At 47.2% G+C, this 20,291-nt stretch overlaps 1 protein-coding gene across 1 annotated transcript in view; it reads left to right on the forward strand.

The window, feature by feature from the left end:
• Nucleotides 1-19,562, forward strand: part of LOC311146226 (excitatory amino acid transporter 5-like) — a gene marked incomplete at both ends in the record, with an annotated part of 98,526 nt that extends 78,964 nt beyond the window's left edge. The window contains 3 exons of the mRNA XM_084182733.1: nucleotides 10,082-10,216; nucleotides 10,579-10,678; nucleotides 19,317-19,562. Coding sequence (XP_084038859.1) covers nucleotides 10,082-10,216; nucleotides 10,579-10,678; nucleotides 19,317-19,562 — 481 coding nt within the window. The remainder of the gene's footprint in view (nucleotides 1-10,081; nucleotides 10,217-10,578; nucleotides 10,679-19,316) is intronic.
• Between the last annotated feature and the right edge of the window lie 729 nt (nucleotides 19,563-20,291).

Consider the following 20,291-nt stretch of genomic DNA (forward strand, 5'->3'; position numbering starts at 1 on the left):
TTAATGATATGTACATTTTAGTCATTTTAGCAGACGCTCTTATCCAGAGCGACTTACAGTTAGTGAGTGCATACATTTCCATACTGGCCCCCCGTGGGAATCGAACCCACAACCCTGGCGTTGCAAGCGCCATGCTCTACCAATTGAGCTACAGGAGGCCTATAAACCCTATGTACCCATTGATTCTTGAAAAATATAATTTCAAAATGCCTCATGAGCTTACCCAATCAGAACCCAAAATATAGGCTTGTTTTACTCCAATGTTTGTAAACAAAGTAAATGTAAACAAACACTATATAGCCACAAAACATGGTTAAGGGCCAGATTCAATCAGATCCGCTTCAGCCGACATCCTGGGTTAGAGCTGTCAAATCCACAAGTGGCTTCTGGCATTATACCTAAAGCGGACATTTCTCTCATTAAGAGAAAACCCATGCAGCCTTGTTTATAAGTGCGAACACTGGATTGTGAAAAGTAATCTACACCTCAATAAGGCTTATAGAAATCCTCATTATTTCGTTTAATGATTCTCCATTATTTCTATATTGCCTACACTTTCTCGTTCTACACTTTAACACGAGTGGGACGGGTGTGGTTTCGTGACAATGATCACAAGAGCAGCTGTTCACCGATTTGACAGCTCCAACACAGTTTCACCTCCGACACCACCAAAACATCAGCTATGCAGGTGTCGGCTATCGCCGGTTAACACTTGATCTGATTGAATCTAGGCCTAGAAATGTAATTTTGGATATATACATCCATATCATGGATGGTCAGTCCTTGCATCTATGGCTCTGTCTATGAATTTTGAAAGTGTTCACATTTCTTCAGCCCCATCCCAATAGCATTTTACCGAAACAGGGGCAGGGAATGCGCTTTCTTATTGTTTCAACTGCAGATTGACGCTTTAAAGGTAATTTGTAATTGAGCTGACATCTGCAGCATTTACCTTGAATGCGATCTCCACAAACACATTTAAAAGACATATTGTCTACAAGCACGATTGGGTTGAACACTGGCCTTAGTATGAAAATGGATGCATGGGGCATCTCAATTACAATTAGAAACAGACTTATTAAACACGTAGAAAGTAGTTTTGATTAGAACATGTAGTGTAAACAAATGGGTCAAAAACCTGGAGAATTGTTGGAAGATCCGATTACTGCAATGGAATTTCCTAGAATGGAATGGGGTGAAAAATACATGGAATTATCATATTGATTGCTTAATTATCCATTTATGTGTATTCCCTGTGCGGTTACATTTACATTTACATTTACGTCATTTAGCAGACGCTCTTATCCAGAGCGACTTACAAATTGGTGCATCGGTTACATTTTATAGGCACCAATGATAAGCATGTGGAGAATTATTTTGTCCAAAATAGCACCAAGGATTCAACAAATCTGTAGCTTTGCATTTTGTGCAACACAGACATTTATCTGGTGTTACAGTTTTTAGGAAGAATTAATGAATGAACATTATGAGATTATACTGAATCAAACGCATGCAGGCAGACAGGCAGACAGACTAGCCCGGACCCCTCCTCCTCCTCCCAACCTGCAGATCTGCGGTGTAAAATGGCCTTGCTCTCCCCTGATTTAATGGCATGTTAAACTGTAATAACATTAAGCAGACCTATCCTATCCTCATCTACTCGTCACAGACTGCTGCTTTTCAAATGGAACCATATTCCCTATGTAGTGCACTACTTTTGACCAAGGCCCATAGGGCTTTGGTCAAAGGTAGTGCACGTGCACTAGATTGGGAATAGGGTGCCATTTTGGACGCAAACCGACTGTGGCCAGGCAGGCAGTAATCTCCTGGCAGTAAGACCCAAATGACCTGTATTACTCAGCTCTCTTGTCACGGCAGAGTTATCAGGAGGGTTTTTACATTATTTGGTGGCGTCCTGTCTTTTCCTGTGACGTTTGGCTGTTCGTAGCGTAGTGCTGGTCACTCTGTAGGCTGGAGTGTCCAGGGCTCCAGAGATAGACTGTGTCTCAGAGTGTACTCAGAGTGTATGTCCTAAATTTACATGGCACCATGTTCCCTTTATAGTGCACTACTTTTGGCCAGGGTCCATAGGGCTCTGGTCATAAGTAGTGCACTATAAAAGGAATAGGGTGCTATTTGTGACGCAGCCTGTGTGTCAGTATGTTCTCAGAGGCTTCCCAAACAGGGAGGCCAAACGGGACAGAAATTCAGCCATTGTGTCAGATGTCAATTACTGTATCTGTATCTTTGTGTCTGTGTGGGTGCACATTATATACAATCACCACGTCACGCACCAAGAACCAATGGATTCATTAGTCAGTCTGTCTTTCTTCCACTCGCTTTCTCTTGCTCTTTTGTCTTTCTCTTATGGGGAGCATCCCAAATGGCACCCTATTCCCTATTCAGTGCACTTTTTTTGACCAGAGCCCAGTAGTGCACTATATAGGGAATAGGCATTTGGGATGCAGCCATGCACTATATAGGGCAGGGGTCCCCAATTACATTCAGCCATGAGACGATTTTTCCTAAGCGGATGGTCGGGGGACCAGGAACATAGTTAACAATAATTTGTACACTGCAAATTGACCGCAAGAATCCCAAACAGATATAGTACTTAACAAAAACAGAATAATTTCAAACCTTGATTACATTGGGATACAATCACATATGTGACCGTCCGGCTCAATTCGGTCTTATGTAGCAAAATTTGAAATTGTGTTTTTTGCATTAGATAAAAGTAGAGACTTAGAGCTAGAAAATGGTATATAATACACTACAGTTGAGGAACAACGGGAAAGTAATTCTGCTTTGAAAGTTGATAAATGTGTAACCTCACTTGTGAGAAAATGGCCTTTGAATGTTTTGGTACACCTATTGGAGAGCTCTTCTTTGTCTACACCATTCAGCATCGTTCACACCCTCTTAAGCTTTAGCCCCACCCATCTCTTTAAGGGTTGATCCGATCATTCTGTCCTAACAACAGCAGTCAAGCACACATCTAACTGGCTAACGTTGGCTAGCTTGCTAGCTACTTCCAGACACAAAGAGAGAACAGCTCACTGACCATTTTACTCGCCCTAGCAGAGCTGGTTAGGTTGTTTTTATTTTTTTCCAGAGCGTTGGTGACTGTAATTGTGCTGCTGGCAACAATTTACGCTTTTTTGCCTATGTTTACTGACACCGGCCATATACAATGGGTGTTGAGCGTTCGTAAATTCTGCGCTCTGGCACACTCAGACAAGAGTGATCTGAAATCGGAGTAGTTAGCCAGAGCGAATTTACCAGCTAGGTCTATCAACTGTTGTTGCAGTGACATCATTAACATTCTATTGAAATGCACAGTGGAGTCTTTTGTTAAGACAAGTAGCTAGCTAGCTAAACAAGGAACCATAATCCCAACTCATGATGTTACTACCCTGCATGAATCTGCAGGTAGCTAACCAACCAGGTTCATCGTTAGCTAGCTAACATTAGGCTATAACTAGCAAAGCAAATGGCTCTGAGATACTAATAATATTACTACACAGATCATACACGTAACGTTAGCCTGCGAGCCAGCTAGCTAGCGAGCCAGCTAGCTAACGTTAGCTAGCTAGCTAACAGTACACTTTAACTTGAAATGAAAACGAATTTCTAACAAAATTAGAAACGTGTAATATCTGACAATGTAGCTAGCTAGACTATCTTACCTGTATACAAGGATGGACGCTTCTCCCTCTCTGTCACGGATGCCATGGTTGCCCTTAGTTTGAAGATGTAATCCGGAGACAGGTATTTTCTCCATCTCCTTAGCTATCATACTCTAATTCCACAGATTTCAAAACTTGGTCTTCCAGAAAGTGGAGAGCAACACTTATGCAGTTCTACTACCCGATATGTTATTTTTTAAAAGCTGCATTAGACAGGATTACCTACACATACGGGCCAGCTCAAATAGACAGAAGCGTGCTACATGGCTGACCAATCCGAACTCATCTCTCGGCATGTCCAGCCCACTCATTATCTCAGCCAATCATGGCTAGCGGGAAGGTTGCTGTCTTTTTCTGTGGCTAAACCAACTAGGCTCGTAATTTAACAATTTTAAACATATTTACAGATGGCATACAAGTTTGTTATTAAGGCACATGAAAGTTCACATGTTCCAGAAGGCATTTCTGCCCAAAAAATGCATTTAGATTTTAAAAAAAAGTTTACGTTCAAATGGCTCTCCTGTGAAGTAGTGACACGCGACATACGCCTAGTTTCCTGTAACGAGTCACATATGCTTCTCTATTTATGCATGGAAATACTTGGGATCAGATTTACTAAATTAAAATCACTTTGAGCTGATTTCCTGGTGATTTTACAGTCTTTTATGTCCAACATGAAAAGGATTTTAGTGGCCAAATAAAATCACCCACGGGCCGAATTTGGCCTGCGCGCCGCCTATTGGGGAACCCTGATATAGGGAATAGGTGTCACGGTTTCGGCCGAGGCGGCCCCTCCTCCTTGTTCGGGCAGGTTTCGGCGGTCGTCGTCTCCGGAGTACTAGCTGCCACCGCTCTATGTTTCTTGTTTGATTGGTTTTGTCTGTTTGTCACACCTGTTTTGTGTTATGTCTCAATTAGCACCCTATTTAGTTTCCTTGTTGTTAGTTAGATGTTGTGTGTAATTGTTCCATGTCGTGTTGCTGCGCTACATGTATTTTGGTGCGCTATTTTGTGCTTTCCTCCTTGTTTGTTGTTTTGGAGTAGATTACGCACTTGTTTACTGCGCCCGTTTGTATACGCCTGTGCGCGCTTTTCTCGCCTCCGGGCTGGTTGTGGATATTCATTGTGAATTCTACTAAAGTATTTTTGTTGGACTTTACTTCTGCCTCCTGCGCCTGATTCCACACCACACCTACCATAGCAACCCTTGACAGAATTACACACCATTTATGGAATCAGCAGGAGCACCCACCGACATCATGGAGGAGCGTCTGCGCGGTCAAGAGGATCGTATCAACCAGATCGGACACGCCTTGGACCGCGTAATGAACACCCTCCATCGATGGGAAACCAGCGGGGTACCCACACCCCCACCTATCGCACCATCACCATCGGACAGCCCGCCCGTCCAACTACCGGAACCCAGTGGGATTCGGCTCTCGCTCCCGAGGGCGTACGACGGGTGATGGGTGTCAGGGGTTCCTATTACAAGTGGAACTCTACCTTGCCACCATACACCCGGCGCCCTCGGGATACGAGAGCGTTTCCGCCCTCATCTCCTGTCTCACCGGCAAGGCGTTGGAGTGGGCCAACGCCGAATGGAGGGGAATAGACGCCGCCACAGTCACCTATGCTGAGTTCTCCCGCCGCTTCCGTGCTGTCTTCGACCATCCACCAGAAGGGAAGGCGGCGGGGGAGCGTCTATTCCACCTCCGACAGGGGATGAGGAGCGCTCAAGAATTTGCGCTGGAGTTCCAGACTCTAGCGGCCGATGCAGGGTGGAATGAGAGGGCCCTCATAGACCACTTTAGATGCAGCCTTCGGGAGGACGTCCACAGAGAGTTAGCGTGCAGGGATACTACACTAACATTTGACCAGCTGGTGGACATGGCCATTCGGCTGGACACCCTGCTCGCGAACCGCGGACGTCCCAGGTGGGGGCCTCCCATTCCACCCTCCAGCGCCTCCGAGCAGAGCCCGATGGAGCTTGGAGGTGCTGGCGCTAGAGGGAAGAGAGGAAGGAACCCGAGGGGGGCAGTCTCCTGCACCAACTGTGGCCGCGGAGGGCACACCGCGGCTAGGTGCTGGGGAGGGTCCCCTGGTGAGGGAGATGGCAGGTCACACATTGGGGAGTCCTCCCAGGTGAGTAGGCGCCCTACTTACCCAGAGCTTTCTGTCGTACACATTACATTACCTGTTTGTTTCCCACAGGTTGCACCTCGTTCCCAGCATAAGGCGCTAGTCGATTCAGGCGCAGCTGGGAATTTTGTAGATCGTAATTTCTGTGTTAAGTTAGGGATTTCCCTCCTTCCAGTCGATAAACCCTTCCCTGTACATGCCTTAGATAGTCGTCCGTTAGGATCTGGGTTAATTAGGGAGGTCACGGCGCCACTTAGGATGATGTTGCAGGGGGGTCATGAGGAGACGATTCAACTCTATCTGATCGACTCTCCTGCGTATCCGGTGGTACTGGGGCTTCCCTGGTTGATTACCCATGATCCTACGATTTCGTGGCGAGAGAAGGCTCTTAAAGGGTGGTCTGCTCAGTGTGAGGGGCTATGTCTGGGTGTTTCCGTAGGGGCGACCTCGGTGGAGAGCCCGAACCAGATGCCAGCACTGCACATTCCGCCTGAGTATGAGGATTTGGCACTCGTGTTTAGTAAGACCAGAGCGGCAAGGTTGCCACCTCATACATTTACATTTTAGTCATTTAGCAGACGCTCTTATCCAGAGCGACTTACAGTTAGTGCATACATTTTTATTTTTTATACTGGAATCGAACCCACAACCCTGGCGTTGCAAACACCATGCTCTACCAACTGAGCTACATCCCTGCCGGCCATTCCCTCCCCTACCCTGGACAACGCTGGGCCAATTGTGCGCCGCCCCATGGGTCTCCCGGTCGCGGCCGGCTACGACAGAGCCTGGATTCGAACCAGGATCTCTAGTGGCACAGCTAGCACTGCGATGCAGTGCCTTAGACCACTGCGCCACTCGGGAGGACAGGGGGATTGTGCGATAGACCTCCAGACAGGAGCTGCGCTCCCGCGGAGCCATGTGTATCCTTTGTCACAGGAGGAGAAAAGGGCAATGGAGACTTACATTGCCGAGTCTCTGAGACAGGGATACATACGGCCCTCCACTTCTCCCGCGTCCTCGAGCTTCTTTTTTGTGAAGAAAAAGGATGGAGGTTTGCGTCCGTGTATTGATTACCGCGGTCTCAATCAGGTGACTGTGAAATAGTTATCCACTCCCGCTGATTGCGACCATGACGGAGTCATTACACGGGGCACGGTTTTTCACAAAATTGGACCTCAGGAGCGCATATAACTTGGTGCGCATTAGGGAGGGCGATGAGTGGAAGACAGCATTTAGTACTACCTCCGGCCATTACGAGTATCTCGTCATGCCATATGGGTTAATGAATGCTCCATCAGTCTTCCAATCGTTTGTAGATGAGATTTTCCGGGACATGCAGGCGCAGGGAGTAGTGGTGTACATAGATGATATTCTTGTGTACAGTTCTACTCGGGCCGAGCATGTAGCCCTGGTGCGCAGGGTATTGAGGAGACTGTTGGAGCATGACCTGTATGTCAAAGCCGAGAAATGTCTGTTCTTCCAGGAGTCAGTTTCCTTTTTGGGTTATCAGTTGTCTGCGTCAGGGGTGAAAATGGAGGTGGACCGAGTGTCCGCCGTGCGTAATTGGCAAACCCCAACTACGGTTAAAGAGGTGCAGCGGTTCTTGGGTTTTGCGAATTACTACCGAAGGTTTATCCGGGGTTTTGGACAGGTGGCAGCTCCCATAACGTCTCTTCTTAAGGGGGGTCCGGTGCGCTTGCAGTGGTCGGCTGAGGCGGACAGGGCCTTTGGGAGACTGAAGGACCTGTTTACCTCGGCTCCGGTGCTGGCGCACCCGGATCCCACGTTACCCTTCCAAGTAGAGGTGGACGCGTCTGAAGTCGGTATCGGGGCAGTTCTTTCCCAACGGTCCGGCACACCACCTAAGCTCCGCCCCTGTGCTTTTTATTCTAAGAAGCTCAGTCCGGCGGAGCGGAACTATGACGTAGGGGACAGGGAGCTGTTAGCCGTAGTACAGGCCCTAAAGGTGTGGAGGCATTGGCTTGAGGGGGCTCAGCACCCTTTCCTCATTCTGACCGACCATCGTAACCTGGAATACATTCGGGCAGCTAGGAGACTGAATCCTCGCCAGGCTCGATGGACTATGTTTCTCGCCCGGTTTGTGTTCAAGATCACTTACATCCCTGGGTCCCAGAACGGGAAGGCAGATGCCCTGTCCCGGCGGTATGACACGGAGGAGGGGTGCGTGGAGCCCATTCCCATACTACCGGAGTCTTGTCTGGTGGCACCGGTGGTGTGGGAGGTCGATGCGGAGATCGAGCGGGCATTACGCACCGACCCTAGCCCTCCACAGTGTCCGGTGGGTCGGACGTACGTCCCGCTCGAGGTCCGGGATCGGCTGATTTATTGGGCTCACACGTCCCCCTCTTCTGGACATCCAGGTATTGGCCGGACAGTGCACTGCCTTAGTACGAAGTACTGGTGGCCAACGTTAGCCAGGGATGTGAGGGTTTATGTCTCCTCCTGCTCAGTGTGTGCCCAGTGTAAGGCGCCCAGACATTTGCCCAGGGGTAAATTACAACCCCTGCCCGTTCCACAACGACCCTGGTCCCACCTCTCGGTGGATTTTGTTACAGACCTTCCCCTCTCACAGGGGAATACTACCATCCTGGTCGTTGTGGATCGGTTCTCGAAGGCCTGTCGTCTCCTTCCCATGCCGGGTCTTCCTACTGCCCTACAGACCGCTGAGGCTCTATTTACTCACGTCTTCCGGCATTACGGGGTACCCGAGGATATAGTGTCCGATCGAGGCCCCCAGTTTACCTCCAGGGTCTGGAGAGCCTTTATGGAACGGTTGGGGGTCTCGGTGAGCCTTACCTCGGGTTACCACCCGGAGAGTAATGGGCAGGTCGAACGAGTCAACCAGGATGTGGGTAGGTTTCTGAGGTCATATTGTCAGGGCCGGCCGGAGGAGTGGGCGAGATATGTGCCCTGGGCCGAGATGGCACAGAACTCTCTCCGCCACTCCTCCACGAGACTAACCCCTTTCCAGTGTGTGTTAGGGTACCAGCCGGTTCTGGCACCTTGGCATGAGAGCCGGATCGAGGCCCCTGCTGTGGATGAGTGGGTGCGGCGCTCGGAGGAGATGTGGAACGCTGCACACGTCCATCTGCAGCGAGCCATCCGTCGACAGAAGACGAGCGCCGACCTACACCGCAGTGAGGGGCCAGTGTACGCACCTGGAGATCGAGTCTGGCTCTCAACCAGAAACCTGCCCCTCCGCCTGCCCTGCCGGAAGCTGGGTCGGCGGTTTGTGGGGCCTTTTAAAGTCCTGAGGAGATTGAACGAGGTGTGTTACAGGTTACAACTGCCCATTGATTACAAGAATATTAACCCCTCGTTCCATGTGTCTCTCCTCAGGCCGGTGGTAGCTGGTCCACTCCAGGACTTTGAGATTGAGGAGACTCCTCCGCCCCCGTTGGACATCGAGGGGGCTCCGGCGTACACTGTTCGGACCATCCTGGATTCGAGACGCCGGATGGGGGGTCTCCAATATCTCGTGGAGTGGGAGGGGTACGGTCCGGAGGAGCGGTGCTGGGTGCCGAGGAGGGACATTCTGGATCCGTCCCTGCTGACTGAATTCCATCGTGGTCATCCTACGCGCCCTGCTCCGCGTCCTCCGGGTCGTCCCCGAGGCCGGGGGCGGCGCACGGCTGGAGCCGCGCGTCAAGGGGGGGGTACTGTCACGGTTTCGGCCGAGGCGGCCCCTCCTCCTTGTTCGGGCAGGTTTCGGCGGTCGTCGTCTCCGGAGTACTAGCTGCCACCGCTCTATGTTTCTTGTTTGATTGGTTTTGTCTGTTTGTCACACCTGTTTTGTGTTATGTCTCAATTAGCACCCTATTTAGTTTCCTTGTTGTTAGTTAGATGTTGTGTGTAATTGTTCCATGTCGTGTTGCTGCGCTACATGTATTTTGGTGCGCTATTTTGTGCTTTCCTCCTTGTTTGTTGTTTTGGAGTAGATTACGCACTTGTTTACTGCGCCCGTTTGTATACGCCTGTGCGCGCTTTTCTCGCCTCCGGGCTGGTTGTGGATATTCATTGTGAATTCTACTAAAGTATTTTTGTTGGACTTTACTTCTGCCTCCTGCGCCTGATTCCACACCACACCTACCATAGCAACCCTTGACAATAAGGTGCCATTTGGAATGCATCCATGGTTATATGATATCATTTGGGAGGTTTTGGAGACTGTACAGATTTGTCCTAATCCAGTCAAGGTCACTGGTGTAATTTCCTCTCTCTCTTGATCCCAGTATCACAGCCACAGCTGCCAGTATTGGTGCAGCTGGAATTCCGCAGGCCGGACTGGTCACCATGGTGATCGTGCTAACCTCAGTGGGCCTGCCCACTGATGACATCACACTTATCATTGCTGTGGATTGGGCGTTGTAAGTACACAACGCTTCTGTTTGGTCTTCACGCCCAGTTTCTATTTATATTTGACATAATAAAAGTTGATAAAGGGTGAATAAAGTTAAACCTAAGCAAAGTTGGCCGTATTTTACAAAGTCAATAAAAAACTGGTTTTATAGAATCTTATTATTAAGAATAACATTGTACTGAGATATTACGAGAAGTTGATTTTAAAATATATACTATAGTGATCTCAATATGCCACAAAAACTGTGGTACTGTAATGTGTTACTAGTGCTCTCACAACACTACTAGACTGTAGCTTCAGTGTGTGTGCAGTGCACCAACAGAGCCTCCCACCACCACCAAGGCAGCTGAACCTATTTTTGTGTTCCAGAGACCGTTTCAGGACCATGGTCAACGTGATGGGAGACGCTCTGGCCACGGGGATCATGGCTCACATCTGTAGAAAAGACTTTATCAAGGAGGGAGAGCAGGTGAGAGAAACTCTGTTTCTCAATATGCATTCTACCGTACACTCATGCTCCGAGTGCATTCTCTGAAGACGTTCTCTTGAGTACGTCCTTGTGAGGACGAGAGTGTGGAGAATGCATAAAACATTACATTTGAGAAGCACTCGCACTCCCCCTACTGTATTACCTCACGCTTCACCTCCCCATTCACTGAACCTTCTTCCAGCCAGGACAATCGTAACAATAGACGAAACAAGATATACACAAAGCAAACGTTTTACTTCATAACTATCTTCTAGCTAGCTATAGTGCATTCGGAAAGTATTCAGACCCCTTTACTTTTTCCACATTTTGTTACGTTACAGCCTTATTCTAAAATGGATTTAATATAAAAATGTCCTCATCAATCTATTTACATAGGTATTCAGACCCTTTGCTATGAGACTCGAAATTGAGTTCAGGTGCATCCTGTTTCCATTGATCATCCTTGAGATGTTTCTACAACTTGATTGGAGTCCACTGTGGAAAATTCAATTAATTGGACATGATTTGGAAAGGCACACACCTGTCTATATAAGGTCCCACAGTTGACAGTGCATGTCAGAGCAAAAACCAAGCCATGAGGTCGAAGGAATTGTCCGTAGAGCTCCGAGACAGGATTGTGTCGAGGCACAGATCTGGGGAAGTGTACCAAAACATTTCTGCAGCATTGAAGCTTCCTAAGAACACAGTGGCCTCTATTCTTAAATGGAATAAGTTTGGACCTACCAAGACTCTTCCTAGAGCTGGCCGCCAGGCCAAACTGAGCAATCGGGGGAGAAGGGCCTTGGTCAGGGAGGTTACTAAGAACCCAATGGTCACTCTGAGATGGGAGATGGGAGAACCTTCCAGAAGGACAAACATCTCTGCACCATTCCACCAATCAGGCCTTTATGGTAGAGTGGCCAAACGGAAGCCACTCCTCAGTAAAAGGCACATGACAGCCAGCTTGGAGTTTGCCAAAAGGCACCTAAAGGACTCTCAGACCATGGGAAACAAGATTCTCTGGTCTGATGAAACCCAGATTGAAGTCTTTGGCCTGAATGCCAAGCATCCCTATGGTGAATCCCTATGGTGGTGGCAGCATCATGCTGTGGGGATGTTTTTCAGCGGCAGGGACTGGGAGACTAGTCAGGATCGAGGGAAAGATGAACGAAGCAAAGTACAGAGCGATCCTTGATGAAAACTTGTTCCAGAGTGCTCAGGACCTCAGACTGGGGCGAAGGTTCACCTTCCAACAGGTCAACGACACACAGCCAAGACAACGCAGCAGTGGCTTCGGTACAAGTTTCTGAATGTACTTGAGTGGCCCAGCAAGAGCCCGGACTTGAACCCGATCAAACATCTCTGGAGAGACCTGAAAATAGCTGTGCAGCGACGCTCCCCATCCAAATTGTAGCGTCATACCCAAGAAGACTCGAGGCTGTAATCACTACCAAAGGTGCTTCAACAAAGTACTGAGTAAAGGGTCTAAATACTTATGTAAATGGAATTTAAACGTTTTTTATTTGTAATAGATTTGCAAAAAAATAAAAAAAACAGTTTTTGCTTTGTCATTATGGGGTTTTGTGTGTACAGTGGGGAAAAAATGATTTAGTCAGCCACCAATTGTGCAAGTTCTCCCACTTAAAAAGATGAGAGAGGCCTGAAATTTTCATCATAGGTACACGTCAACTATGACGTATGGTCAGATGAAACCAAAATATAACTTTTTGGTAAAAACTCAACTCGTCGTGTTTGGAGGACAAAGAATGCTGAGTTGCATCCAAAGAACACCATACCTACTGTGAAGCATGGGGGTGGAAACATCATGCTTTGGGGCTGTTTTTCTGCAAAGGGACCAGGACGACTGATCCGTGTAAAGGAAAGAATGAATGGGGCCATGTATCGTGAGATTTTGAGTGAAAACCTCCTTCCATCAGCAAGGGCATTGAAGATGAAACGTGGCTGGGTCTTTCAGCATGACAATGATCCCAAACACACCGCCCGGGCAACGAAGGAGTGGCTTCGTAAGAAGCATTTCAAGGTCCTGGAGTGGCCTAGCCACATCAACACCCAAGAGATCCACAGATTTATATTGCACTCCACACTGCCCTCACCCACATTGACAAAATGAATACCTATGGAAGAATGATGTTTATTGACTACAGCTCAGCATTCAACACCATAGTCCCTCCAAAGCCCATTACCACGCTCAGGACCCTGGTACTGAACACCTCCCTCTGCAACTGGATCCTGGACTTCCTGACGGGCTGCCCCCAGGCGTTGAGGGTAGGCAACAACACATCCGCCACGCTGACCATCAACATGTGGGCCCCTCAGGGGCAGGGGCGGCCTGTTCAATAGGGCGATATGGGCGACGCACTGCCAAACGGGAAAAGGAAGGGATTTTTTTTCTAATCAATTATATCACGGCAACAGTAGTTATCAGTGTTGTAATCTATACGTCTGATCTGCCACAGTGCCACACTGCCACTAAATGTCGAATCAGGCTAAAGTCGTGCTTCAAATGGCTCCCCCCCCTTTTGGGGCGATTTCAGTCAGGTTGAAAATCGCCCAGAAGTCTCTCATAGCCTCTAATGTAAAATCTATTTTTTTCAAATTTCAGAGCCTTCAATACAATCTCTATGGGTGTCTGAGGGCTTGCACTTACGCGCTTTCGTCATACGTAACGTAACGTAACCATGAACGTAACTGAGAAAAGAGCGGATTGTGTCTTTGAAAGAAGTTCCTTTTTGTCGGCGAACAAATGAAGATAAATTGGCAACGAAACAATTAGGACCTCCCAGACCAAATTTAATAATTCAACAGGTTTCTACTAAAGGCGGAAAGTCCTACACCCGAGGATTTTCCAAAAATTGGTACGAACGGAAAAATAACATTGCCACTCAACTTGATGAGGGATACAGGCTAGCTGTCCGCCGCCACAACGATGAGGTTAGTGTTGATAATCACAAGTTTACTGGAGAACTGAGACCAAGTAGAGACTTTGGACAGGGTGGATATGGTATAATAAAGGCAGTTTATTCAGAGGTAAAGATATCTGGAATCGCGTGCACGGACCCGTTCGTCAAACTCTTAGGGAGCTATAAATTAAGCCCCATTACTTACCATATCAGATAAGAGAAATTGCTGCAGCTACATATATTTTACATCCTGGCCCTACATAGTTCACTATTTGCATCACTTACCAAAATATTACATGTGGTCATATATGCTTGGAAAGTGGAGATGCCATAGAACGTCAAAAAAGTAAACATTGCTGGAGACACATTGCCGTTTTGGAGAAGACATCGCGTTTGCTAGCGAAGAGATTTGTTGTGGCAAATGAACTTGGGCTGGGATAAGATATATGCATCAGCATTGCGAGTCTCATGATTCTATACGTATTGCGATTCGATACTGTGATTTTATTGCGCACCATATGTCTGTTGCAGAGGGATCAGAAAGCCATGAGAACGAGTTTTGATCAGTCATGGAAATAAAAGTGCTGAAAACAAATTGGCTCCCAATGTGAAAAGATTGAGAACAAGCTATGAAGGAACAATAATGGTGTTTTGGTGCAGGTACAGCCAACTAGCGCTAAAATATTGCGATATTGTCAATACAGTATATCGTAAAGTATCACTATGTAACTCGATTTCTTTCACCCCAATCCCTCAAATTAACGGTAAATAACTGAATTGTTTGCCCCACATTTAGCTAAGATGATTAGCTAGCCAGCTAAAATGTTTTATTTAGTTAGCAGTCGCATCTACAATAGTTTACTGTCAATAACATGTCTCCAAAAATGACGTGGTGTCTCCAATTGTGTTGACATTTTACAATTGCGATGCGCATCCATGAGTATCCACTTTCTGTAGCTCAGCTGGTAGAGCACGGCGCTTGTAACGCCAAGGTAGTGGGTTCGATCCCCGGGACCACCCATACACAAAAATGTATGCACGCATGACTGTAAGTCGCTTTGGATAAAAGCGTCTGCTAAATGGCATATTATTATTATTATTATTATTATTATCTGAAGAGAGCCCCGAAACATTGTGTGCTGACATTTTATGCAATAAATGAAGTAGGTTGAATCTAGTAGTTCTGATCTTCTGATTGGTCCTGATGAGTTGGGCGAGGTCCCCTCCAGGCTACTGTCACTGTTGCATTGGCTCTGAGTCGGGTTCTCTGTCTTCAAATGTTCAGCCTAAGAGAGGGGATTTTTGTGTGTGTGTGTGTGTGTGTGTGTTTAACAGTGATGATGTGTGTGTGTGTGTGTGTGTGTGTGTGTGTGTGTGTTTAACAGTGATGATGTGTGTGTGTGTGTGTGTGTTTGTGTGTGTGTGTGTGTGTGTCCTCAGAGCAAGAACTCGTGAGTTGGAAGAACTGAGAGGCCTATGGCGTGGGTGTTGTCCTTGGCCACCTGCTGACAAGGCTGACAAGATAGGACCCTTTTGTCCATTGTTATTGGATAGGAACAGAACTTATAACCAGCTCCTGACCTAAATAGATCTTAGCACAACATTTTACTCAACATATCATATTCCATATTCACTATAACAAATATATTTACTACGACATTAGCAAGAACCGCCACATCCTCAGCCGGCTAATCCAGTGTGTGAAGTTTTGCGGCGTGTTTGAGTTAGCTTTGCGAGGCAAAGATGAAACTGAGGGCTCCACCAACCCTGGTAAGCCAACACTTTTGAGATCAGTCAATAAATGCTTCTGGTATTGACTTATATGCTGCCCCTGTCTTCATGTTGTTGCTGGACATATCTTTTTTAAAATGTGTGTAGGTCACCTAAATCATCAGAAAAATTGCCCCCCCTGAGAATTTTTTCAGGAGCCGCCAATGCTCAGGGGTGTGTGCTTAGTCCCCTCCTGTGATTTGATTGATTTACCAAAACCCTCATGACAAGCTGAAATCGCTGAGGCGTACACCTTCATAGTGGACCAAAGGCGGCAATGCGCATTGGCTCACGACGCGAACAGATCTATGTCGGCTCTCCCGAACAGTGCTACTCGTTATCCCGAGGACCCCCTTGAGACATGAGGTCCGCCCCCTCATTGAGGTAGTCTGGGATATGACGGGCTGTCAAGGAGTGAAGGCGCCAGTGCACCCACAACCACAATCTCTTTGCCAGCTGGTAGAGCGCAACACATTGCGGCCCTGAAGCCTAGGAGCGAAATGTTGCAGAACCATCAGCACCGTCTCTTGCTCTAGGAGATTGATGTGGCGATTCTCCAATGGAGGCCACACATCCCCCACTGCTCGATTCTGGCATGTCCCCCCCATCCAGTCAGAGAAGCATCTGTATAGACTGGAATGTGAGAGGAGACTCTTCCCATCAGGACACCACGTGTACAGATCCGCCCTGAGGTTGCTGGGAACGACCAACAGCCGGCGACGATGACGCACAGGGTCTAGTCGCAAGTAAGCCAACACTCCCAAGTAAGCCAACATTACGCACTTGGGGCCAGGGAGTACCTAAACGGCTCCCTCATGTATTCGTACAATATTCCCCGGAAGTCGAAGCAGAGAAACTTCCCGTGGCACAGTTTCACCGGCACATGAAAGTACACGTCCTTCAGGTCTATACTCTTGCAAAAGTTGTTTAGGTGGATACATTCCATCAGACGCTTTGACGTGAGCGAAAAGGCTGTTTGGCTAATCTCTCGGTCAGGGTGCGCTGGCCAGTGGTGGAAAAAGTACCCTATTGTCATACTTGAGTAAAAGTGTAGATACCTTAATAGAAAGTTACTCAAGTAAAAGTGAAAGTCACCCAGTAAAATAGTACTTGAGTAAATGTCTAAAAGTATTTGGTTTTAAATATACTTAAGTATCAAAAGTAAATATAATTGCTCAAATATACTTAAGTATCAAAAGTAGAAGTAAAAGTATAAATAATTTCAAACTCCTTATGTTAAGCAAAGCAGACTGCTCCATTTTCTTGTTTTTAAAATTGACGGATAGCCAGGGGCACACTCCAATACTCAGACATTATTTGCAAAAGATGTATTTGTGTTTAGTGAGTCCACCAGACCAGAGGCAGTACGGATGACCACGTGTTCTTTTGATAAGTGCATGAATTTCACAATTTTCCTGTCCTGCTAAGCATTCAAAATGTAACGAGTACTTTTGGTTGTCAAGGAAAATGTATGGAGTAAAAAGTACAATATTTTCTTCAGGAATGTAGTGAAGTAAAAGTAAAAGTTGTCAAAAATAGAAATAATAAAGTAAAGTACAGATACCCCCAAAAATGACTGAAGTAGTACTTTAAAGTATTTTTACTTTAAAGAGGCTCAGTCTTTTTTGGAACCACGAAATAGGGCGAGTAAAGCCCCTTGTTTCTCTGTTCCGAGGGAACCACTGTATCCGCCTCCTTTGACAGTAGCTCCGCAATCTCTAATTTTAGAGCCGCGACTTTCTCTGTCGATGACATCACCATCTCCACCACTCCCGTGTAGGGAGGAGGAGACCAGTGAAATTGGATAGTGTAACCCAGTCTTAGCGTTTGTTTTAACCAGGATGGAGAGTGCTGCTTTGACGCCACTCCCAATAATGCTGCGAGAGCAGGAGAGCGTGCAGCTGGGGAACGTTTAGTAGAAACTATCTGTATTCCTCTATGGTCCTGCCCGCCACTGGCCACTGGTCGTAACACGGTGGCACAGCCCATGGTGGCCCCTTGTGAAAGGGAGAGGAAACAGCCTGGTTCTGTGGAAGCCGGCGGTGCTGATACAATGGTTACATGCGTAACGCCAGTAACAGCGCCTCCTGATAGCATAGAGCCATGCTCAGGCTGTGGGCTCATATGTGGGCCAGAGGTTGTCCCCGCTGCCTGCCAAAAAGAGGCTGCTGGCGGGTCGGAACCCTTGCTGTCACACGCGCTGTTTGCTCTGACGAGTGCCGGGTGCATGAACCAGAGTTATGTGTGTCTATGACCGGGGGCCGGACGCCTCTGGATAGATAGAGAGAGAGAGGGAGAGGAGCAACCTGAGAGATCTTAGGTTTGCCATGGAAAAAGGGCTCTTTTGTGTCATTGTCCTAAAATAATGCCATCTCTTTATTACAAATAGACAAAGTATCCAACAGGAGGGTGAGGAATGACAGAAGGAAAGCCGGCTACAGTCGGGTCCTCCATCTGCTCCCCCGCGTTGCGTCAAACGCAGCGTCGCTTCTGATCACGAGGGTTTTGCCTTTGTGCTTTTGCCGGCGTGTACTGCTGGGCAGGAGGGTCGGCGCTGGGGCAGCTGGAACAGCAGGAGTGTTGCTTGGAGCTGTCGCCTAGCGGCAGGCATGCCGCTGAGCTGTAGACCCCGGTCTCTGGGAAGAGGAGGATGAGGAGGACAGCTGCCGGTGCTGCGCGGCTGACGTAGCCAGAGGCAGATATTTAGCCAGCTGCTTCCTCCCTCCAATTTTCTAAAGCGCTCAGTCGCCTGCACCACGGCGGCCCCGTAAAGGGCTTTCTTGGAGATAGGCGCGTTGAGCAGCTTGTTTCTCTCCGGCTAATTCATGGCAGTGAGAGAGAGCCACAGGTGCTGGTGAGTCACGATAGATGTAGCCATTTCCCGTCCAGCGCAGATGAGCAACAGCGTCTTTGATTTGAATTTCTTCAGTGAAGAACGCCTAAAGAATGGCTGCATCACCACTTGGTATGGCAACTGCTCGATATCCGACCACAAGGCACTACAGAGGGTAGTGTGTACGGCCCAGTACATCACTGGGGCCGAGCTCCCTGCCATTCAGGACCTCTATACCAGGTGGTGTCAGAGGAAGGCCCTAAAAATTGTCAAAGTCTCCAACCACCCAAGTCATAGACTGTTTTCTCTGCTACCACACGGCAAGCGGTATCGATGCAGGACCATGAACAGCTTCTACCCACAGGCCATAAGACTACTAAATAGTTAATCAAATTGCTACCCGGACTATTTGCATTGACCCCCTTTTTTACGCTGCTGACACTCACTGTTTATTATCTATGCATAGTTACTTTACCCCTACCTACATGTTCATATTACCTAAATTACCCCGACTAACCTGTACCCCGCATATTGACTCGGTACCGGTGTCCCCTGTAAATAGCCTCGTTATTATTATTTTATTGTTACTTTTTTTAAACTTTAGTTTATTACTTTTTTTTAAACATATTTTCTTACTTACTTTTAAAAAACTCTGCATTGTTGGTTAAGGGCTTGTAAGTAAGCATTTTAGGGTAAGGTCTGCATCTGTTGTATTCAGCGCATGTGACAAATACAATTTAAATTGAAGTTATTTCCCAATCTCTCTGTTGAATACAGATATTAAGATTCTTCCTTAGAGTTCTATTTGCATAGGGAATTATTTTGGTTTGGCATTATTTCACGGATTGGTTTATTCTACATTTATGGGTGGGCTATGAAGACATGTAGTTATGAGATAAAATAACATTAAAACAAAGTTTCAATTGCAACTTACAATATATCCAAGTGTGTTGGCCGTTTTAAATGTTTGGTTTCTTTGTACCTCCCATTGCGTCCTGACATTTGAACCAGCAGTGGACCTATCTATTTGTTTTGCATTGGGAATTCTTTGCTTTAGCACAAATTCACGGATTGGTTCCTTCTTCTACCTCCCGTTGTCTTTTACCCCCTTCAGGTGCCTTTGATCTGCGAGACCAAGCCCATGATCAGCATCCAGCAGATGACGTACCAGAAGAATGGTGTGCACCAGCCCACTCCCTGTGGACCGGGGGGCCCAGATGTGGCTCGTCTGATGCAGCTGGAGGAGGGGGTTCGGCCGGAGCAGAGGAAGAGGAACCCCCACGCTCCCCAACACCAGAGGGAGCACAAGGACAAGGACCACTGCTCCATCGACATGAACGGCCTGGAGACCAACGTATAGACAGAGTTATCATTGAGCTGCATCCTGATTCTTCACACTTCTCCTTAAGTGTGCATTTGCACACTCCCCGTCATGGATCTAATAATGGTGGATCTAACAACTCCCTCCAGCCAATTCTTAGCCTACACCAATCCTACGCTTTGAAATCCATGATGAGAAGTGGGAAAGTGCATACTTTGGAAAAAGTGTGGAGAATCAGAATGCAGCCAGTATCATAGCTACAGGGGAGAGAGGGAGAGAGGAAGGACTGACTGACTGCACCAGAGCTCGGGACGACCAACCCGACCTTTGCTGGCACACTATGGCCCACTGTGGATGCCATTCAGAGGATGTGTAAAGAAAATACGATTTTCTACATTATTTATATTACAACCCACTATGATTGTGTATATTTTTGTGTATATATTTATAAGACTTATTATACTATGCGCCAGCAGCAGAGTGATATGGTGGGAGACATTCTATATGAAGAGCAGACATTACATACAATGAGAAGACGTTCTACACAGTTTATTTGGTACACCACCCTGTTCACGAAAATTGTTTGCTCTTACAGCCAGTGAGTCATGTGGCCGTGGCTTGATACAGTTGAAGTCGGAAATTTACATACACCTTAGCCAAATACATTTAAACTCAGTTTTTCACAATTCCTGACATTTAATCCTAGTAGAAATTCCCTGTCTTAGGTCAGTTAGGATCACCACTTTATTTTAAGAATGTGAAGTGTCA

This window comes from Coregonus lavaretus (genome assembly GCF_964263955.1).
Source record: "Coregonus lavaretus genome assembly, chromosome: 19".
Taxonomy (NCBI): domain Eukaryota; kingdom Metazoa; phylum Chordata; class Actinopteri; order Salmoniformes; family Salmonidae; genus Coregonus; species Coregonus lavaretus.